Raw genomic sequence first — 22,965 nt, forward strand, 5'->3', positions numbered from 1 at the left:
AGCTGGTGTCTAACTAAAAATGAAAAGTTCTGTTGGGATTACCCAGACCAGAGCCTCACAGTTTCCATCCGCCTGCATATAAGTTTCAATCTCAGAATTATAATGAAGGAGAAATTATGTGTTTAGTGTATGTTGTTGATTATTTTCAAACAAGTATGGGGTTTTTTTATGTGTACCTTCTGTGATTTGGTTAGTTTGAGTAGATAGAACTTTTTCATTGAGCTTAAAAATTCTTTCCTCTTCTTGGATAACTAAAAGACAGTTGACTGATTTTGACTGATTTTGCAGGACTTCAGGCAACGGAAATCTATTCCCATCGTGTAAGCGTTTTTAGGCTTCAGGCTTTCAGCCTGGAGATACTCTTCATGGCTTTTCTCTGAGCATTAGAAAATACATTAATGGTTGAAAATAAGTAACTTGGCGTCATTACTGCAGCTCTTTGATGCATGGTGGTGGTACTTTCGGTGTATTATAAATCCCATCAAATTGTCTTTTGGCAGTGGCTTTTAGATGTGAGGTGTGAGACTAAGAGGCCAGCTCTCTCTGCCAGAATCTGCTGCTTTGCCAACAGCCAAGTCCTTAAAAACTGTACTCTGCTTGTTTCGTTTTTGAGATAATTAACTTTGCTTCACTCTCTCTTTGATAGAAACAATCTTTTTGAAGGGGTTATGTTATGCCAAAAAGAAGATAGACCAATCTTCAAGAACCCGGAGTCACAGTGCATGCTCTTAACTATTTAAATGGATAGTGGACGAGTATCTGACCCTAAAGCTCTAGAATTTCTTGCAAATCATCATGCAGCCGTCTTACCAGATTTTAAATAGAAAATATAGTGAAGTGGCTTGCTCTACCACATCTGGACACCTACCATAACCTCATGGGCCTCACGTTTTGGGAAGTCCTGACCTAAAATAATACCAGTTTTACCCTTGTCGATGATGAAGTATTCTCACTTATGCACTAGATGGGGCTGCAGGATGGTTTCTGTGTTTCCTTCTTTTGTGCACGGTTTGATGACTGACATCTCACAATCAAGAAGTTGTATAGGTGGCATTCTTGAGAGCATATTATTATTTATGGGTATAACGTGTGTATGAGTGGTTTTTTTACAGATAACGTTTTCATTACAAATTTTATCTACATTTAATAAAGGGAAAATCAAAATACCAAAAGGTTTGTTTTCCCAAAAGGGAAAATCAGAAATTATTTCAAAACAGAAAATGAGTATCAACACATACAGCTTATTTTAATGAAAATGCCGATGACTAAATAAAAAGTCTGTCCAGATCTTCAGGTGAAGAATCAATGGGAAAATATTTTTCTAAAAGGGTTGAATAGTCATTTTTTTTAACAGCAACCATTATCATCCATCTCTCTTGATCTGAATTTAGTGAGCTGTATATGTAAGACAGATTTTTGGGACAAATTAACAGGACAGCTGAGAGTGACCAAGAGAAAAATACTAAGTCCATATCTGAGTCTTCTTTAGGGATGTGCTTTCCTGCCGTGAGTTCAGGCTTGTTGAGCTGCACGCGTGTTCCTTTCACACAGAATGATGCACACCCATTCCGGGTTCTCCTCTTTTCTGCTGCGTCAGCTTTCCTTATTGCAGAACTTCTTCCTGGCCTTTTATCTCATGTAGCTCTTCCCTGCTTTGATGTCTTTGCTAAGATGTAGTTAAATTGTCCGTAACTCAGTGGAGCTGTCTCTTGTTCAGTCCCTCTGTGGAGCTGTTATGGGTGTGCTCTGGTGCTTTTGGCTCCTCTTCAGCTCCCTGGGTTAGATTCAGTTTCCAGCATGGATAATGGAGGTCTTTTTCTCTCTGCGTGTTCTCACATGACAGAAGGAATGGATCACAAGTGGCATGAATTGACCTGGACAGGCTTGAGAGGTGGGCCCGTGCAAACCGCATGAAGTTCAACCAAGCCAAGTGCAGGGTCCTGCACCTGGGTCACGGCAATCCCAGGCACAAATACAGGTTGGGCGGAGAATGGCTGGAGAGCAGCCCTGAGGAGAAGGACTTGGGAGTGCTCGTGGATGAGAAACTCAACATGACCCAGCAATATGCACTGGCATCCCAGAAAGCCACCCACATCCTGGGCTGCATCAAAAGAAGCGTGGCCAGCAGGTCGCGGGAGGTGATTCTACCCCTCTACTTTGCTCTTGTGAGACCCCACCTGGAGTACTGTGGCCAGCTCTGGAGTCCTCAACACAGGAAGGACATGGACCTGTTGGAATGGGTCCAGCGGAGGGCCACGAAAATGATCAGAGGGATGGAGCACCTCTCCTATGAAGACAGGCTGAGAGAGCTGGGGTTGTTCAGCCTGGAGAAGAGAAGGCTCCAGGCAGACCTTATAACAGCCTTCCAGTACCTGAGGAGGGCTCCAGGAGAGATGGAGGGACTCTTGATCAGGGAGGGGAGTGTTAGGACGAGGGGTAATGGTTTTAAATTGAAAGAGGGGAGATTTAGATGAGATCTCAGGAAGAAATTCTTTACTGTGAGGGTGGTGGGACACTGGAACAGATTGCCCAGGGAAGCTGTGGCTGCCCCATCCCTGGAGGGGTTCAAGGCCAGGCTGGATGGGGCTTTGAGCAACCTGGTCCGGTGGGAGGTGTCCCTGCTCATGGCAGGGGGTTGGAACTGGATGGTCTTTAAGGTCCCTTCCAACTTTTAACCATTTTATGATTCTGTGACTCCAGTCTTCCTTTATTAGTTGAGTGTGCATGTGTCACCACTCCACTGCTTGGTGGAAGATGGTGGTGCTCTGCTGTGGACCAGGGGTAGGTAGGTTTGGAGATGCAAAATTCTTCAGCTCCTGCTAGTGGCGGTAACCTTTTTTGGCCTAGCAGGCATCCTCACAATTCGTGGATCATCGTGTCTGATGAAGCATGTGAGTTGGGTGATCTGCCTTCTGTGTGGAACAAAGGAGATAAAAAGCTGTGGGATGCGGCAAATTGATGGTGAAAAGTCAGAGTAGCCTTTAGCATCTTGGCTGATAAACCTTGGGCTTAGTCTGATGGACTGTTGTTTTTCCTCCAAACTAGATAATATGTCCAGGCTAGATAATATGTTGTGAGGCTGAGGGACTTGGGTCTAGAGAACAGAAGAATGAGGGGGGATCTGATCAATGCCTATATTATTATTTCACAGAATCACAGAATGATATGGGGTTGGAAGGGACCTCTGGAGATCATCTAGTCCAACCCCCCTGCCAAAGCAGGTCCACCCAGAGCAGGTCCCACAGGAACGTGTCCAGGCGGGTTTGGAATGTCTCCAGAGAAGGAGACTCCACCACCTCTCTGGGCAGCCTCTTCCAGGGCTCTGCCACCCTCACAGGAAAGAAGTTCCTCCTCATGTTTAGATGGAACTTCTTATGTTGAAGTTTGTGCCCGTTCCCTCTTGTCCTGTCCCTGGGCACCACTGGAAAAAGACTGGCCCCATCCTCCTGACACCCACCCTTTGAGTATTTATAGGTGTTGATCAGATCCCCCCTCAGCCTTCTCTTCTCCAGACTAAAAAGACCCAAGTCCCTCAGCCTCTCCTCATCAGAGAGATGCTCCAGGCCCCTCATCATTTTTGTAGCCCTCTGCTGTCCCCTCTCCAGCAGCTCCCTGTCCTCCTGGAACTGGGGAGCCCAGAACTGGACCCAGTGCTCCAGATGGGGCCTCCCCAGGGCAGAGCAGAGGGGGAGGATGACCTCCCTCCACCTGCTGGTCTCACTCTTCCTGATGCCCCTCAGGATGCCATTGGCCTTCTTGGCCACAAGGACACATTGCTGGCTCATGGTCATCCTGTTGTCCACCAGGACTCCTAGGTCTTTCTCCTCAGAGCTGCTCTCCAGCAGATCAGCCCCCAGCCTGTACTAATGCAGGGGGTTATTCCTTCCCAGCTGCGGCACCCTACACTTGCCCTTGTTGAATTTCATCAGGTTCCTCTCTGCCTTCCTGTCAGCTACTGAAGCATCTTTAAGGTTAGGAAATAAGTGGAAGAGAGAGCGAGTGCACTGGAATATTGGATTTATCTAACTGAAGAAGAAATTCGGTGGTTATATGAGTTTCCAGCTAAATAGAGGCAAACAGTATGTCGGCACGGCGTGTGCAGTGCCGTGCAGGGTAACGCTAGCTTTTTGTGTCAGCGGGATGTTCCTTAACTCACCCTGAGTATATAACTGCTATCTACTTCTTTAAAAAGCACTGTTAATTGTTTGGCCAACTCAAGAACGATCATTAAGTATCGATGCAGACGTAGGGATGGTGCATGTTTCACAGCAGAGTCTGATGGCTTTTTACTTTTCCTGTAGATCAATCTTACTTTTTGCCGTTCCTAGTAATGTTGAGTAATAATTATAGTGTATACGTAATATATGTATTATGTTATTAAATAATATAACAATATGTAACAAAATTAGATAGTTTTATATATAATAATTTAATAATACTGAAGTTTAAAACAGTTTTTTTCTCATCTGCTGTTACATCAATCATGTTTTTGCAGTGTGTGTGATGTTAAACTTTTTTTTAATTGCCAACGGAACTTTATAGCCAGCACCCACTTTCTTCTAAGCGCGGTGTGAGAGTGACCAGCCGGAGCGATCTCTCCTCGCTTCAGAGGGGTGCCAGCACGTCTCAGGTGTAGCTCACCCTGCCTCTCTCAGCCTTCCGTGCTTCTTGGGGCACCCCGCAGGCAACAGCACTCGTGCAAAACGTGACGCACGTGACATCAAACGTGGGAAGTTGTTAGTCCCTGGAGTAAGAGAGGTTTTTTTAGAGCAATTTGCAGTCTTGGATCACTCATTAGTTGTGGATTCTTTCCACAGGTTGGCAGTTTGGGACCTAAAATTCTATTTGATTATTTTTGCTGACAGTATTTCTCAGATTTACACGCTACTGGGTTATAATAACGTGTTTATAGCTCTATTCAAACCGCTCAGAATCTGGTTTTGAATTTTCACTTGTTATTGACACTGTATTCCAGTAATGCCTGATTTTCTAATCTGCCTCCAGGTGCAATTTGGATCATTAATCAAGGTCTTTAAGCTTTTGGTTTAAAGTTTGCAAAGCCCCATCTGGCTTTGATGGGATTGCTGTGTTCTTGAAACCAACATGTTTCTACTGAGAGTCTCTACTTGTAAATCTTTCACGTCCTGCATTATAGCTGCTCAACAGACATCTACCACTGACTTAATGGACTTAATTTTTCCAGTAAAATTGTAAATAAAGCTTTATGCTTCTTTAGGTGGTAACAAGTCTGTTAAATGTGTTTGTATCTTCAGCTTACATTTGCAGTTTAAGTGTAAGTTGAAGGTGTCGTCAGTTATTTGGAATTTGTTAAATCTTTTCTGTATGTCTTGTTTTCCTAAGCATAATGGGATGTCTGAAGAACTACGTTATCAACCCCCTTTTTTTTACTGCCCCTCCTCCAGGTGTGAGGCAGCAAGTCCACATATTCATCCGGTAGGATGGTGTAAAGAACATAAAAGAACTCTCATCACCCCACCAGGTTTGTATCTTAGCACACATCTGAAAGATTTAAGAAGGTTGTAGTTAGTTAGCAGCATTAAAGCTTACCATAAACTTATTGTTACCTCTCCTGAATTTTTCTTTCTGTAATTAGGAATTGATATTTGGGGATTTTTGATTTTTCTTTTTTTTACAGAACATAATATATTGAGAGTAGAATACATGAGGTGTATCCACACGTATGCTGCTTTAGTGAAGAGATATCCATCCATGAAAGATACCCCTTGGAACAAGTTTATATTTTTGGCTGAATGTGTTAGTAAATTGCTGTTTATAAAACACAGGATTAATCTTATAATAAGTGAATTAATTTCTTGAATTAAGTGGACAGATTTTTGCAGTCCACATTATTTATATTCTCCTACCCAAAGCAATTGTGACTTCTGCTGAGCTACTCGGTATTGTGCATGAGAAGATTGTTGGGTTTTTTAACCTACATGATGAATGTGTCAAAGACAATTTAGCATAGCCTTTCTTGTAATTATTTTATAAATCTGAAGCATAAATCAGAATGGTATTGTAAAAATGTTAGGCATTCTGTAAATTAGATGTCAGTTTTATTTTTTGCACTGCAGTGGTTAATTTTGCTCGTATTTCTTCTGTGCCAGATTATCCACACGCTAAGCATTTTTCTTGGGAGAAGTATTTGGAAGAAACCAGTTCATTACCTGCACCTGCAAGGGCTTTTAAAGTGGTGAGAAAATACTTACTCTTTTTTCAAAATTTTAAGTCCATATAATTAATTAGTGTAAGAAGAGAATACATATATGGTGTTCCTACATTTCCAAATGTATCCAGTTAATAGGTGGTTTATTTTTATGTGAGCCTGGAGTTCACTGTTAAAAATCAGATAATTATTATTATAAACCACTAATACTTTATTATTTTAATCATTATAAATTAGATTAAATGCTACAAAATATTAATAATGAATGTAATTTGCTATAAGAAATTACTGCCTAATTATTAGAAAGAATGAGATAGCTACTGAGTCATCATATTTTGAACATGTGTATTTCTATCTGTACGTTTTAAATGGTGCAATAAATACAGTGAGGATGTAAAAATGATTGTAGAAGGTCAGTCTGGTTGCCCATCGAGTCCATTGTCTCTGGCAGTAGCCAAGAGAGATTGTGTATTTAATTCCTTCAGTTGACTTTCTTCTGCGAGGTTGTGACCAGGGCACATGCCAGCATCCACATGGGTTGCTTGTGGGCAACGTCCTTTATTCTTTTAGCTTTGTACTTGCTGTTTTCTTTCAGTGACACCCATCTTTCTTAGGATTTCAGTGAGGAAAGTGGACTGGTCTATAAAGCATCCCTGTCAGGAGGCAGTATCAGATGCTGGTGGCTCCCAGCCTCTGAAGCTGGTTTGCCTCAGCTTTCCAGATTAGGGTGACTAATTCCGAGTAACGCTTTGCGAAGAGCTGGATTAACAAAAGCAGAAACGTGGTGTTTATAGCAGCTCCTGAGGTCTGTAGATCACCAGAGTTTATTACTGACCTGCAGTTTATCACCCCAAAACGCGTCTTGCTTAATAACGTGTCTCAATCTTACATTCTCAGCAAGAATACTTGGAGCAAGGATTAGGAAGGTGTTTGGTTATATCTGAGTAGATAGTCTATGGCAAAACAGTGGAGGGCTGTGACCTTGACTACATCAAGCTAAAAGCAAATGTTTTCTATTTCTCTCGGAGCATCCATGATTTAATTTCTCCCCCTGGGATTGAGGGAAGAGCCACCCCGCAGGGCTCAGCAGTGGGAGTGCAGGGTCCATCTGTACCAGGAGCCTGACAGGACCTGCCGCCACTGCGCAGGCATTGAAGGAATTAAATGGGGAGAACACTAGCTGGCATGGCTCAACACCATGTTAATGCTAATTGTGATAAACAATAAGAAAGCAGATTTAAAGAGAATAAAATGCTGGTTGTGTTGGAGTTTGGGTGAAGTCTTCTGAGACAGTCACAGTGTTTTATATTGCGTTATGGGAGAAAATTGAGTTCCTAAGCTGCAGGTGAGGAAAGAGCACCAATGATGTTCTGGAAGGTCTTACGGGGATAGATATGTTCTTTTCCTATTAAACTAAAATAAAAAAGCATAACATGTCTTATGCATATGGTCCTTTAAATGGAAATAAAATTTTTGCTTAGATTTCATAGCTGCAGATGGCAAAGATGAAATCTGATACTCCTAACAATGCCACCTTTTATTGCCAAAATAGTATTACAAAACAGGTATTTAGTCCTGATTGTTCTGAGTGGGTGTTTACTGTTACATCCTGCATTAGTTACATTTTCAGTAGGAGACTGAAAAAGAGTGTTTGATTCAGAAAGTGAAAACACATACTAAAAACCCACTAATATGTTTCCTGTAGACAATTTCATAGATGTTTCAGGCTGCTGATATCTAATACTTCATTCAATAACGCATTGAAACTGTTGGACTAAAGCTCTGGAAAAACTTTTCAAGAGAATTTGGGAAAAAACCCAACTGATGTAAAATAAAGGTCCCTACTTACTTGCTTATAGGGCTTGAATGGAGAACCTGCAATCCCACAGTAGTTCTTTTTTTCTCCAGTTTAATAACACTGGTTTGAATGATCTTTTTATGCTTGGATTTGTCAGAGGAGGAGGGCAGATTTGAGAAAATGACGGCAGAAAGTTTTGTATGGATTTTATATACTTTACAATTGCGTGAGATTGTGGAGGTTTTCTTCTGTTTCACATAATACTGTTCTTCCTTTCTAGAAACCTTCTCATGGCTTTCAGAAAAATATGAAACTTGAAGTAGTTGACAAGAGAAATCCAGTATTTATCAGAGTAGCAACTATTGTAGATACTGATGACTATAGAATAAAAGTAAGTTTCTTTGTCTTACTGTACTGTCCTGCTTGAGTGACTGAGGAGGATTTTGTAAAACTAAAAGCCTATAGTTGTAGAATTAAGCACCAGAAGAAATGAGTCACATTGCTGTGTCCTGCTAAGCTTTTGCTCATTCTTTTTGCTGATTAATATGTGTATAATTCCTTTGGAATGGGTTGTTCTATTATTCTCTATGTTACATTTGCTGATGTAGGTAATTAGAGAGCAGAATTAAATATGTTCAAAAATTGCTTTGGGAGTAGTTGATGTAAAACAGTTGTCTATTCCATCAAGAAATGGGATGATTTAATATCAAGCGTCGAAGGGCTGCTGTGATATTTGTATTAGCGCCCATAAAATATTTGGCTGAGGTTAATTGAATCTGTCTCTATAAACCTCCAGGGAGAGGAGAGAGAGAGAAGGGAGGTACAAAAAAAAAAATAAAAAAAAATACCCTGATATCTTGTGCCTTGTCAGTGACTTCTGCAATTTATCTTAATTACGGACTTCAGATTTGATTAAACTGCAATTTGTTAAAAATACATTATCTGAGATTTCCAGAAGTTGTATACTTGAATTATTTTTCCCTTATTGTACAAAACCAGTTTACTCTCTGCAGCCCTTAACTGTTAGAAGGGTTAACACGTTCCAGATACCCAGTTAAATGGATATGAGGGATATTTGTGTTTGCAGTTTGCCCAGGTTTATTAGGCATAGATGGTATTTCAAGCAGGAAATGCCCTGACATTTCATTTTGAATCTGAATTAACTGATGGTGGGGAGTCATCAGAACTACTGTCTTCACACCTACACATTTTCTATCTAAATTTTAAGTTGGTCATGCAAAAAAACAAGCCAAAACAAAACAAAAAAACCTCTCTCTCCAGGCTAATTTAGTAAAAAGATGGGATTTTTAGCTTCTTAGATGGTAATTAGACTTCATAGCATAAGTTGAAAGAAATCTGAGCTATTTACTAGTACAGAGGTCAAGTAAGATTTGAATATATTTAGTTTTTGCCTGCAAAAAAAATGCATGTATAGCCCATACTGGTGCTTTTCTGGGAAATCGCATACTTCATTTTTTCTGAAGTTTCAAGCCCTTATCCTGTATAGGCTGGTTTTACTAAAATTTTTACTTGCATGTTGGGAGGTTTTGTTCATATTTTATGGATAAATGCCATTTTTTTAGGCCTTTGCTTACTTCTCTGCTATTATTAAACCCTGTTCAAACAGGAGATTAAAAAATGTTTGGGTTTTGGGGGTTTTTTTTGAGAGAGAAAAAGGCAGAAATTCTTGCTTAATTTAAGTATTAATGTGAGAATTAAACTTGCCTACTTTATTCCTGGGATTTGAGCCTGATGATGCAGAACATAGTAAAGAGCCAAATGACACCTCTCTCTTTGCTTCAGTGAGAGTATGTCTGGCTCTGAAAGCTAATGTACGTCTATTTTTTGTGTAACTTCAATAGTTCTCTTAGAGTCACTTCGCTAGTGGACATGTCATTTTTTAGAGATAACTTGGGGAAGCTGATCTTACAGAGATTTTTTTCTGATCTGATTTCTGTTGTTCTCCTTTTTTATTTCAGGTCCATTTCGATGGCTGGGATAGTATTTATGATTATTGGACTGATGTAGATAGCCCCGATATCCATCCTGCAGGCTGGTGTACGAAAACCGGACACCCTCTTCAGCCCCCACTTAGTAAGAGAATCACATTATAATGTAATGATGGTAAAAGGCACGTGCACTGTGCTATCTTTTCCCCTGCAAGTGCCGTCAAAGGAAGAGTAGCAACTAGGATATGCAAAATAATGTAAATGTGACATTTAGTGCAAAATCAGCAGTCAGTAATTAATCACTTTTTAATAGACAGCTTTATTATTTATTTATTTATTATTTTTTATCAATGATCTGGATGAGAGATCGAGTGTGCCCTCAGTAAGTTTGCAGATGACACCAGTTTGGGTGGGAGTGTTGATCTGCTGGAGGGTAGAAAGGCTCTGCTGAGGGATCTGGACATGCTGGATGGATGGACCGAGGCCAATGGGATGAGGTTCAACAAGGCCAAGTGCCGGGTCCTGCCCTTGGGTCACACCAACCCCAGGCAACGCTACAGGCTTGGGGCAGAGTGGCTGGAGCTGCCCGGCAGAAAAGGACCTGGGGGTGTTGGTCGACTGTCGGCTGAACATGAGCCAGCGGTGTGCCCAGGTGGCCAAGAAAGCCAACGGCATCCTGGCCTGTCTCAGGAACAGCGTGGTGACTAGGGAGGTGATCGTCCCCCTGTACTGGGCACTGGTGAGGCCCCACCTCGAGTGCTGTGTCCAGTTTTGGGCCCCTCACCACAAAAAAGACATTGAGGGGCTGGAGCGGGTCCAGAGAAGGGCAACGGAGCTGGTGAGGGGTCTGGAGCACAAGTCTTGTGAGGAGAGGCTGAGGGAGCTGGGGGTGTTCAGCCTGGAGAAAAGGAGGCTGAGGGGAGACCTTCTCGCTCTCTACAACTCCCTGAAAGGAGGGTGTAGCCAGGGGGGGTCGGTCTCTTCTCCCAAGGAACAGGCGATGGGACAAGAGGAAACGGCCTCAAGTTGTGCCAGGGGAGGTTCAGATTGGATATTAGGAAAAAATTCTCCGCTGAAAGGGTTATGAAGCCTTGGAATGGGCTGCCCAGGGCAGTGGCTGAGGCACCACCCCTGGAGGTATTTAAAAGACGGGTTGACATAGTGCTTAGAGACATGGTTTAGTGATGGTTTTTATCAGAGTTGGGTTGATGGTTGGACTAGATGATCTGAAAGGTCCCTGCCAACCCAGACAATTCTATGATTCTACCAGCTTGCCCTCTCTGGGGGTTTTGTTTTTCTTGTTGAAGAAGTGGGAGGTCTGTCACAAATGAGACTGAAAGAGACTTTTGTGGTGAAGATCTCCCTGCCATGCCATTGTGTTTCTGGATAATGGTGGTGAAACCACTTCAGCCAAACTTTGAACAGATAATTTTTAACTGAGTGCTCTTCTCTGGGATTGTTTTATATCGTGACTCCGAGGTGTGGTTTGCACAAGTGCTGAGTGTTCACGACTGTAGCTGAGATCAGAGAGAGCTGTGCTTGGAAAATAAGAAATGCTGAGCAATGCCATGTACGCTGAAAAAATTAAATGTGAAATAACTGGGATAAGGCACACACAGATTGCGTGAACGTGTTACCTGAACATCTCTGTGCCTCAGTTCATTGTCTCTAAAACGTCAAGAAGAAGTGTTTCCTATCAAGATTGTGATCAGAGTTACATTCGTTAGTTTTCTGAGCGCTCCAGCGGTACGGTGATGACTGCCTGTTAGGAAGTTAATCATTCTGCCTTCAAAGCGGGGTCTGAACAGACTGCCGTAAGTGCCAAAGCACAAAGTGAGTAATGAGGAGGAGACAGGATGCTGCAGATCTGCTTCTCAAACCGAGGCGTGCATCCTCTGCATCCTGAGTGATGTAACAGCCCAGTGGGAAAAAGCAGCCTGTGGCCACAGAAATAAAAGCTGTATCATATGGCGAAAGAGCTGAATAAGGTTGTAACATCTCTACTACCTAAGACTGAAAAAAAATAAATATATATTTATATATACTCCCACCTAAGTTTTAAAAGATTTTAAGATGTAAAATACATATGTTCTTTTTTGTTGGAGACATTAACAGAAGCAAAATGCATATGCCCATTACATACAATGTGGCATCTCCTCTAGGTGGTGGCATAGGAGACACTGTTCATATCTTTTAGCATGTCACTGGTGGAGGTCACTTTCTGATAGGAGTTGAGGTACAAAACCAAAGATGGACGATATGACAGGAGGGAAAGCGACCTTCCATTAAATAGAAAAAGAATAACTAACTACGCAAATACTATTAAAATACGATGATTACTGAATAATATATTCAGCAACATGATTTTGTGTAATTACCATAGAATATGGTATAGGATATAGAATAACATAAAAATACTAATATTGTTTCCAAGTAAGTTAAGGTTCATTTTGAGTTTTGTGAAAGGGTTCCCGAAGGAGGGAAGAAAATATTTTTGCAAGACACAATATTTTTCCCTCGGTCAGTAAGATAGTCCTTTTAATGATGCGGTCCAGATCCCTGCCTTTAACACCAGAAGCTTTGTGTGAGTGCTGCATGCTGTTAGCAGTATTAGCCTAGCGTGTTTTCTCTTAAGATGTAGTCAAGTCGTCATGAAGGATTATCACAGAATCACAGAATGATACGGGGTTGGAAGGGACCTCTGGAGATCATCTAGTCCAACCCCCTGCCAGAGCAGGGTCACCCAGAGCAGGTCCCACAGGAACGTGTCCAGGTGGGTTTGGAATGTCTCCAGAGACGGAGACTCCACCACCTCTCTGGGCAACCTCTTCCAGGGCTCTGCCACCCTCACAGGAAAGAAGTTCCTCCTCATGTTTAGATGGAACTTCTTATGTTGAAGTTTGTGCCCGTTCCCTCTTGTCCTGTCCCTGGGCACCACTGAAAAAAGACTGGCCCCATCCTCCTGACACCCACCCTTTGAGTATTTATAGGCGTTGATCAGATCCCCCCTCAGCCTTCTCTTCTCCAGACTAAAAAGATCCATGTCCCTATCATGACCTTTTTGATAGCAGTTAGGGAGTTAAAAGCCAGATACTGGTGTTGATTTTAATATTGTTTCACAGCGACGCAAGCAGCAGGTTCTTGTATAGATATGAACAGCCAGTTGCAGCTCTTTTAAATTACATTTTTAGAGAGTTTGAATTTTTTGAAGTGAAGAGAGAACATTTGTAGGGAGCTAGTTTTCGCAAAACCAAAGCATCATTCTCTAAGCAATCCTGCTTCAGTAGGGGAGTTGGACTAGATGATCTATATGGTCCCTTCCAACTCTAAAAAATTCAGTGAAATTCAGTGAAAATCAGTGAGGCAGGACTTCCCTTTACAAAAGCTTCCCTGTTAAGTTAATTCCTCCGAGTCCACTGACTTGTTACATTCGAGGCATCAATTTGCATAAAGGTAGAAAAGATAAAAGTCTCTGTTCTCTCATCCATTACACCATTTTAAAGCCTATCAAAGTCTTTGGACTTCAGTGCGGTCATGGTGTTGTAATATTGGCATAGGTGGAACTTTGTTAAAAAATCCTTTTGGACTGTCCTGATTATACATAATAATTCTCTGTCACTGTGCATCTCTGAGCAAGAATCTGTCTTTCATCTGGGAAAATTTATTTCAATAGGCCTTTTTATGCCAGTATCATTATCTCTAGGGGGAGATGCGAGTTCATGTACTTTCCAAGTAAAAGCAGTACTAGAGAGACAGTGCCTGCGCGCAGATGTGCAGGAGGTATTCTCGGTTTCGTCTGCTGGAGTAGGTCTGTCTCTCCCTTGCGGTGAAATTATGGGTTATATACTGTGGGTTTTGAGTGTCAAAGCTTATTTTGACAGCTACATGCTTTAATGTCTCTGCAGATGTTATTGTTACAGGCTGCTGAAAATCAGATAGACGCATAAATTCAGATAAGTAAAAATGTCAAAAATCTCCTGGTGGAGATTGTTCTTTTTAGAAGTATTTTCAGCTTTTGTTTTCACATCTTGTTCACTGGAAAACTTGAGGTAAAAATGGAGAAGGTCAGTCCCCATAACAAACAGGTCCCTGTCTTCAGGAACAGCAGGGTAACTTCATCTGTGCTCTTGCAAAGCAACTGGATTCCAGCTACGTGTAGTTAATAGGAGAGAAATTTGAAGTCATAGAGTTCCTCCAAGATTTGCATTCTTCATACAGTTGTAGCTCTCCTCTAGAGGTTTACTCGTACAGAATAAAGTTATTTCCCCAGTGGATTAGGTTGTTTGAATCTCCGTTGTGCTTTTGTAGAATGCATTTTGAAAGTACTTTAAAATTAGGGTTTATTTACTTATTTCTTCTTCATGTTTACTATGATACTCTGGCATTCCTGCATATTTATATAACTTTTAAAGATTAGATACTTTTTTATAATCTCAAATGTGATTTCCCCTGGCACGCAGGTCCCTTGGAACTGGTGGAAGCTTTAGAGCACGGCGGGTGTCCCACGGCAGGATGTAAGGGAGTTGGGCACATTAAAAGAGCAAGGCATATCGGCCATCATAGGTATGTGCTATGAAACCGTGCTTGTATTCGTTGAGTGATGTGTGCACATGGGGTTTTTTAATTGTTGTTCACAACAAAACAGATCCAAGATGGGGGGAAAAAAAAAGAAATCTTGTAAACCTAAATATGCAATGATTTGGGTTGCCATGGTGAGCGTGCTGAAATAAACATTAGCAATCTGCAACTTCATTTCACCAGGGTGAGCCGAAATAAGATTTGTCGAACATCATTTTTTGTCACAATTGATAAATTCAGCTACTCTGTATTTTGTTCCTGGGAGGATTCCTCGGCTTGCTGTTCAGATTGCAAAATGTAACAGGCAGATATGTATGAAGCAATAACTTTTGAACCTTTTGAAATATGAGGCCGCTAATTTTGTTATGGCTTGGATGGTTTTGTTCTGCTTGGTTGGTAGAGGTGAGGACTCGCTTCTTGGCTTGGAAGAGTGCTCAGTGGGAAACTCCCATTAACGTATTCCCAAATGACAGCCTGAACAACATGCTGTTAGTTTGGACCTAGCATTTCTAAAGATGATTTTGTTGAATGTATTTTGAGATATAATACAGAAGTGTGGACATCCCAGGCTCTTCTGGAGGAGAGCTGATGTAGGGAGAGCAGTAGCATGGGAGAATGGAATGAGACAACGACAGAGTAAATGGGAAACATTTCCTAAGTCAAAAATGTTATTATTTTTAAAATATTTACACTATGAGGTGAATCCTAAATATTTCAGTAAGGGTTATACAGTTAATGTAACACGTTGAGAATTAAATATCCTAAACACCATCCTATTACCTTTTTACAAATTAGACCTTCCCAGAGTTTTCTTGGCATTTTTCTTGGCACATTCCTACAGTTCTTGAATGTCGTATCACTTTGTGCTTTCTGCTCTCATATGGTTAGAGGCTTGTTATTTGTCTATTCATGTTTTTTAAGTATATTATTAAACTACTGCAGTCCAAGAGTTTGCTCTGCAATCTTTGCATGTATCCGGTGAGAGAATTATGTCCTGGTGACTAGAATTAAGCTACAAGGTTTTGATGGCGTATGGACACAGATTGAAGTCCTGACTCATCCCTAACGGAGATACCTGCCAGCAAAACTCACTGTGTTGTTACATGATTAGTGTGCAGAACTCATCTGCTGCTGCAAGAAGTTGTTTCCTCTCTGCAGCAGAGACATTGTGTTTGTGTATTTAGGAGGCAGAAGAATTCCTGATGCTGACAGAAGCTTTATCTCCAGGAAGGGACGTGGCTGGGTGACATGAACAGATTATTCTCACCCTTTTCCTTTTGTCTTTTTCTGTCCGTGTTTTGTGTTTTTTCCCTCTGGTTAATTTTTTTCAGTTTTTCTACCTTCCCTTTTGAGAACCTTTGTTGCAGTCACTCAGGAGAATAACTCCTTAAACAGTCGAGTTAATACTTAAGAGGTTACCGTCCGTCAGTTGGCATATGGTAACCTGCTGCATTCATCTTCTTAGTCCCCTGCAAACGAGAAGGAAACTGGACTCGCCTAAAAAGCTTCCTGGCTGCTTAGCTGAAACCCATTTTATTTCATATTCCAGTAGGCTGAGTCTTGTATGATTTATTAATGTACCTGATCTGCAAGGCAATAAGTTCCAATTCAGAATATTATCTTCCTTACTCTGTCTCAGTTACTTAGAATCAGGTGAACGTACCCATTCTTTGCCCAAGGCAGAAACTTTAAGAAAAAAAAAAGGAAGAAAAAAACCAGAAGTGAACGTCAGAAAAGTTTTTAATTTATGGTCCCTCTAAAGAAACATTGGCACAAAAACTTCTAATGTTTCACAGGGAAGGGATGAGTAAGAGCTATATGTCTAGTTAGTTCATCTAGCCTTTGCTTTTATAACTAGATTTTTCCATGGTATTTAAAGTTGTTATACTTACTCATCCTGAATATTAAGAAAAGAAATAAACTCCTGGCAATCTATTGTGTTTTATTTTTACTACAGTCTTAGCAATCCTGTTATTTGCTCATTAACTGATAGTTCTAGGGGATGAAAATATAACCAAAGAGATTCTGTTGATCATGAGAGAGGTATTTGCTGCCTCATAGCAAATGAATTAACACCGTTAAGTATCTTATTCACTCACTGGATTGGTTTGCCCTCTGTGCTGATACTGTGGGTCGTCTTGAGCATTTCTGGGGAAAATAATGAGATTGGTTGTTTATCTGGAGTCTACAGACTTGAGAGTCCAGGTCACCCCAAAAATTCTAACATTGTACCATCACTTTTTTCCTGTTCACGAAGACATTTTGAAATCAGTATAATTATCCACGTCAGGTAGCAGTCCCTTGACTCTTTTATCTTGGCAACCTTGCAGTGTATTTAACCATGCTTATCTTTTTTTTTCATGATGAGGTGCACCATCTATCTACAGCATAAATGCCTGCGTGCAGAAAAGATGATAATTTAAAATGCTAAGTAGTTCTGAAATAATTTTGAGAGCTTGTTCCTTAGGAACCAGCTGAAAGCCTCGGTGATTAATTATGTAGTGGAGTTAAAGCATTTACTTTTTGGAAAAGGTGATGTTAATAAGGACTTGGTATCTATCACCAGTTGGTCTAGGGTTTTGTGCTGCGCAGCTGAAACTGCAACTGATGGTGCAGGTTGGCAGCGTTATGCAGATCCCCTGCATATTTATGACTGTGAATTGTACGCTCTCTGATGTTTAATGGGGGCAATAATTTTCAAATTTTCAACTCTCAAATCTGTAGTGGTTTGGGCTGGGCTGGCCACTAAAAACGGACGACAATCAGCAGTGCAAAAGGGTCAGTTTTAAGCAGATTGTTAGCGTTTTGTTTCAACTCTGGTTTTTACTGGAAACTTTACAGGAGTTACGCGTAAGTTGAAGCGAACTGGATGTGCTGTGGTGGAAGAGAACCACAGTGCAGGAACATGGGACACCTCACCTCAGCAGGATGTCTCGTCTGTTGTGCAGTGTCTGCTGAAGTGATTCTCCTCTGATTTCGATGCCAGTCCCAAGTTTCATTTTATGCAAGACCATTGGCCCCAGGCAAATGCGCTGTAAGCCGCTTGAGTCAGGTTTAGGCTGTTGAAGCAGCTTTCTCCTAAGAAAGAATGCTTTGATGATAAATACACATTGTAAATTGTGAAAGAGAACATTTATAGTTAAAAATGTTTTCATAACATCAGCTGAAGTAAAGACATCACTTAACAGAAGTCCAGCAGAAAAAAAATAATACATCCCCCCATGTTATCAGGACCTTTTTGCTGGATGTTTCTTACTAATCACATATCACTACCAGTGGTCAGCTGGACACAGGCTGCTCTAGGTAAAGTCTAATCCATCACTTAGTCCAGTCTGTTTGTTTAACCCATCCAGGAGGATGTTTTGAGCAAATCTGGACGAGTTTTCCTGGAGCTGCCGAACAACATCATCCCCTGGCAGTGCTCAGCAATAACCTGCACCCCAAAGGCAATGAGGAGCTAGGATTGGTAACATTTCCAATCTCTACAGCTGAACCAGTAGGCTTGTCTGTGGCTTCGCATGGGTTAAATACTCCAAGCAGTCATAAAGACTAATAATCTATATTAAAAAATACTTTAGTATTAACTTTCTTTTACCAAACAGAGTACCACCTTAATGTTCTTCAGGTTAAGAGAGAATCCTGTCTTATTTTCCCTTCTGATGTTAGGTGTAGCTGAGGCTGAGCAATCCAGTGGGACTCTGTGCTTTAGAAGCTTTGCATACTACTACAAGATAGGAACATATCCAGATGTCTGGAGAAGACCAAAAGTCCATGCCCACCTATCAGTAGCCTGGTTTATCCTACTGCCCTTTATCTTTAGAGAAAAAAAAGATGTGTGTGGAATCCTACCTAGAGATAGATCATGAGAGTGATAGAAGAGCAGTTGCAGAATGTGCAGCCCTGTCAGATGAAGAGTAGAGGTTTCAAATTGGGTACCTGCTGCTGCTGCTTCCGCCCCTTGCCATGCTCACCGTGCCTCTGCCAGACCTTGGTATCCCCAAGTCAGGGACATCTGATCATTTTGGAAACTGGCTTCTGAACTTCTGCTTTGGTAAGGCAAACTGCAAGCTGGAGCAGAAATCCAGGTTTAAGTTGCCAGAAGAGTTAAAAATCCTAATTTCATATTAAATAACATAAGCGTCAAGACTTCTCAGCCCTTGAGATGAGTTGTTTCTAAAACTTACAGTCCTGTATAAATCAAATACTTCTATTATGTCGCAATAACAAGATTAATTTTTCACTCTTTGTAGTAGAGGAGTTAAACTGAACTGAAGGCTGGAGGCGCTGAGATTTAGGAGGATTTCCTGATTGATCCGAAGCCGCGTAACTCATACACAGGTTCATTCACGCCGTGTTGTGTTGAAACAAAGCCAACAGCAGAAACCATGAAGGTTCTTTTTGTTGCCCCAAGTAACAGTAACATCAAAGGACTATCAAGGAGTTTTTAAAAAATGATACAGCAGCTCGACTAATTAATTAAAAAGAAAAGCTCATCTGAATCTAGTGTTCTAAAGCATTGTTAGTATTACAGCTATTGCTGACTGAAATTGCCATTCAACTTCTGCTTTTCCAGTAAATACTAAAGGAAAAGGCAGTATATAAACAGGCAAGTTCTAATGAAGGACTGAATTTTGAGGTCCTTTTTCTTGATACTTTTTTTAAAATTTAAAACGTATTAATGGTGTTGGTAAACAGAAGACCTGCTGGAGATGAAGTTGTATTGTCAGATTTCATTGCGGTGTAAGGCTTGTTTAATAGTACACAACTGAAATTAAACACTACCCATGTGGTATTTAGTGTTTCTTTGAGACAACCCTCCAACTGCTTAAAAACCCTAAGCCTCCAAACACCCCCGTGAGCATTGGAAACCAAAAGAAGATTGCATTCTGTGCCTTACAGCAATGGCAGATTGGAGATTAACCAATATATTCCTGAGTTTCTGATAACTGTATTTCATCACGGTGGTATGAGTTTGTCACAGCAAGAATTTAAATCCCACAAGCATTGGCTCCTTAAAACCTTTTTTTCTGAACAGAAGCCTGTATCTTTCATCTTGTAGTTCATTTGAAAGGGAAAAAAGACATCATTGTGATAGATGCAGCAATATAAAGAATTGAGAGTATAAAACAACTTCCCCTCTTTCCTGACGTTCCTCTTTTCTTCCCCATCTTTCAGTTCATGTTTTTTTTGTTCTTTTGAGACATCTGGCAGGGGCTAGTCCTAAAACAGACAAAACCAATAAGTTGAAAAAGAAATGTAAGTAGAGGTATATAAATATATTGAAAAGAAAATGCCAGTGCTGCTTAAGAGAAATTAAGAAATAAAACTTAAATGCTTCAAATTAATTTTTTCTTTGTATATTCTGTTCCATGTCTTTAAAATATTTTCATTAACAAAAAAATACCCTGTTTCAAGTGTTGTGCTTTAGAGTCCAGCCTCCCATTGGGCTGTGTCTCATTCTGCTGTGCAAACTTCTGGTGTGAAGGTTCTCATGGCAAAAAACTTCAGTGCCTGTATCTCAGAGATGAGGCAGGTGTCTCATCTTAATTAGAAATGCAGAAATCACATTCTGCTGGCATGGTTTTCCTCCATAATTCAAGTTCAGCGCAGCTATACAAAGATTAAAAAAATATTTTTGATACCGTCTTGTTTTCAAATGAACCAACTGATATAAAATGAGACACGCCGTTGGGCTCCTGTGTCGATAACCCCAGCAGGGACTGACTCTGACTGACTGGGCCTGTGTAACCTGAAGGAATTTTCTCCTTTCATGCTAGTGCTGAGAGAAATGTAAATTTCCACCAAGTTTTTGTTTATCTTGGTAAGACCAAAATCAGATTACTAATATTGGTCCAATCTCATGACAGGAGTTGATTCATCCACACTGTGAATCCAAAGCTTCATCGGTTAAAGGAAAAGGAGAACGTGCGGCATATTTTGAATAAAAGGCCTTTTTGTTATTCTGTGCTTTGTAAAATGAACGTGATAATCAAATCTGTTGTTTTTCTATTTAGTTTTTGTAATTTGGAGGTGGCAGGGTGTATGGCTGGCAAGGTAGACGTGTTTATATTAGACAGTTCTGTTTGGAAATCATGCATGTAACAGTGAAGCAAATAAACATTGCAATGGGTTATGGAAAGGCAGATAGTTATATCCTTGAAAAAAAAAACAACAACAAAATCCAGGGCATGGGTTCTTTACATTTTCCCACTGTAGAGGTCCCTGTAATAATGCAGGTGAGTAGGAAAGCATAATTTTAGATTATAGTTAGTGTCATGGCTCATGAACCCTAAATAGAGCATTATGTTCAGTACAGATTTGAAAGCTGAGTATGTTGTTATTCACTGTGGTGGCATATGTATACCTTTCAGAATTTGGGATGTTGTCTTTGAAGTGTGAGTGTGTAGCCTGACTAATCAGTTGAACTTTGCATCGCATTCTTCTAAAGATAAAATCCTGGTTGTGTTGCTGTTCTTCCCTTTCCTACCTCTTGTGGGAGGTACGACTTGCACGGTTGTTAGAGTCGTATTCACAAGTCATTATCAAAGTGTCAAGTTCTCTCTCTAGTTGGAGTGTAGTGAAATAGGGGTTGCTGAATGACAGGAAAACGACATCCCAAGACTATATCCCAAAATGGCATTTGGGCAGATGGGGCGTTTGCCGCTGTAAGAGGCTGTGAGCCATTCCTCATGCTGTGCCCTCGCAAGGCAGCTTCTGTGGGGACATTACATGATAGAAATACCCTCCTTTGCAGGAAAAATAACCATGGGGTTATGATTTAGTATGGAGAGAGGTGGGTATATTCAAAAGCATCCTGTATATTATGTATAAAATACTTTTTAAAGGTATGAGAAACCAGGTTAAACATTCATCAAGCAATTTTCAAGAATGTATGCTTTTATATAAATTAATACAATTTGTGTTACGTGAGTTGCCGTCAAAAGGAAACAGGAAAAACATTCAGGTTGAGGTTTTTAACTGGTGGGTTTATTAACATTTTAAAGTATGAATACTTACTGCATTTTTTTTTCCTAATCTTTATGTTAATCGATTGCATCTGTTTCTAGAAAACTGGTCTCTGATGCCATTTCATTTGAACTGAGTGCAGTCAGTAAGTGTCTGAGAGTAAGGAGACGTTTCTCTTCTTTGTCTTCCAGCGCCGTGAGCTGCCCGTACTCAGAGATGAACCTGACCAAGGAAGGCCTCTTGCCCGACCGGCTGAGCGGGGAGATGCCTGCAGCCAGCCCCATCCCCAGGAGCAGAAAAGTGGAACCAAGCGAAAGACCCACCTCTCCTGTAATCAAGTAATTGCAATTGAAGCGGCGTCCCTGACTAACAGCAGAACTTTATTTCAGTGTTAATTTGTAGTTGTGTGATGGCTGAGTGGTTTCAGAAAGACTTGCCTGTTAATCTACATTCTCATTTACAGGGAAGAAATGATTTCATCAGTGCTTATCGAAAAGGTCACTGAGCTGTCCGAGACCGATGCTGATTTTACTATGTATGATTTAACAGCAGTTTGGTTTCATCTTCAGTGTCACTATCTAGGCTACTAACGGTGGTTTAATTGGAATTTAAAATGGATTGCTTGCCAGTTGGTTTCACTTAAAATTATTTGTGTTTCTTTTGTTTGCTGGGGTGGCCTTATTGAGGTGACTGTAGATTAATGTTGCTCTCTCAAGAATAGCCACTATAGATTCTGTTGTTATCGTGGGGGTGGGGAATCAAGTGACTGGGAGTGAGTTTTGCAAGAGCGATTCTGAAGTCTGTAGCTAAAACTTCTAGCGGGAGCACTGGGAAAAAACAAAGGGATGTGATACCAAGATGATGATTTTCTATCAGAAATTGTGGGCACCGACTCCTGTGCTTATTTTGGGCTGTGGGGATACATAGAGAATTTAAGAAGGAAAGGAAAAGAAGAAAGGTTTTCCATTCTTTTCAAGGGCTACAGTAATGTAAATGTGGACGGTCGTAGAGAAGATTTCCAGTTCCTGCTGTGGTAATGACCACGTATTTTCAATAGATGGTATTTTTAATGACGTTCTCGGGGACAATTTCAGCTTCATACTTTAAAAACCAAAATACTCAGCTGTCAAAGAGCGCTGCCTGGTTTGATTGTTCTTTTAAGTGTAGGGTTGTAGAAATCTGAATGACTTAATTACCCACTGACAGGTAGCCCCGGTAGTGCCCCAGTGAAGCCAGTAACAGTTTGAGCAGTGTTCTCTGTGGCAGGAACAGTGTCAAGTGCTGCTTCTTTCATTGTCCCAATTAAGACACTGCATAACATTTTGAATGGGTCGTGACTCCACAGCAGTGTATGAAGGGAGGGAAGTTACAGGAGGAAAATGATACTTCACACTTCTCTCGTGTTACAGATATTTCATAGAATCATAGAATGGTTTGGGTTGGAAGGGACCTTAAAGACCATCCAGTTCCAACCCCCTGCCCTGGGC

At 40.9% G+C, this 22,965-nt stretch overlaps 1 protein-coding gene across 3 annotated transcripts in view; it reads left to right on the forward strand.

Moving 5' to 3' along the window:
• The window catches only part of L3MBTL3 (L3MBTL histone methyl-lysine binding protein 3), a 79,097-nt gene that overhangs the window by 40,294 nt on the left and 15,838 nt on the right, over window positions 1–22,965 (forward strand). For all 3 annotated transcript variants that reach the window (XM_074162109.1, XM_074162116.1, XM_074162100.1), the window contains exons 12-17: window positions 5,424–5,500; window positions 6,129–6,214; window positions 8,266–8,376; window positions 9,965–10,079; window positions 14,395–14,497; window positions 21,670–21,816. In XM_074162109.1, coding sequence (XP_074018210.1) covers window positions 5,424–5,500; window positions 6,129–6,214; window positions 8,266–8,376; window positions 9,965–10,079; window positions 14,395–14,497; window positions 21,670–21,816 — 639 coding nt within the window. The remainder of the gene's footprint in view (window positions 1–5,423; window positions 5,501–6,128; window positions 6,215–8,265; window positions 8,377–9,964; window positions 10,080–14,394; window positions 14,498–21,669; window positions 21,817–22,965) is intronic.

This window comes from Numenius arquata, chromosome 2 (assembly GCF_964106895.1).
Source record: "Numenius arquata chromosome 2, bNumArq3.hap1.1, whole genome shotgun sequence".
Lineage (NCBI taxonomy): Eukaryota > Metazoa > Chordata > Aves > Charadriiformes > Scolopacidae > Numenius > Numenius arquata.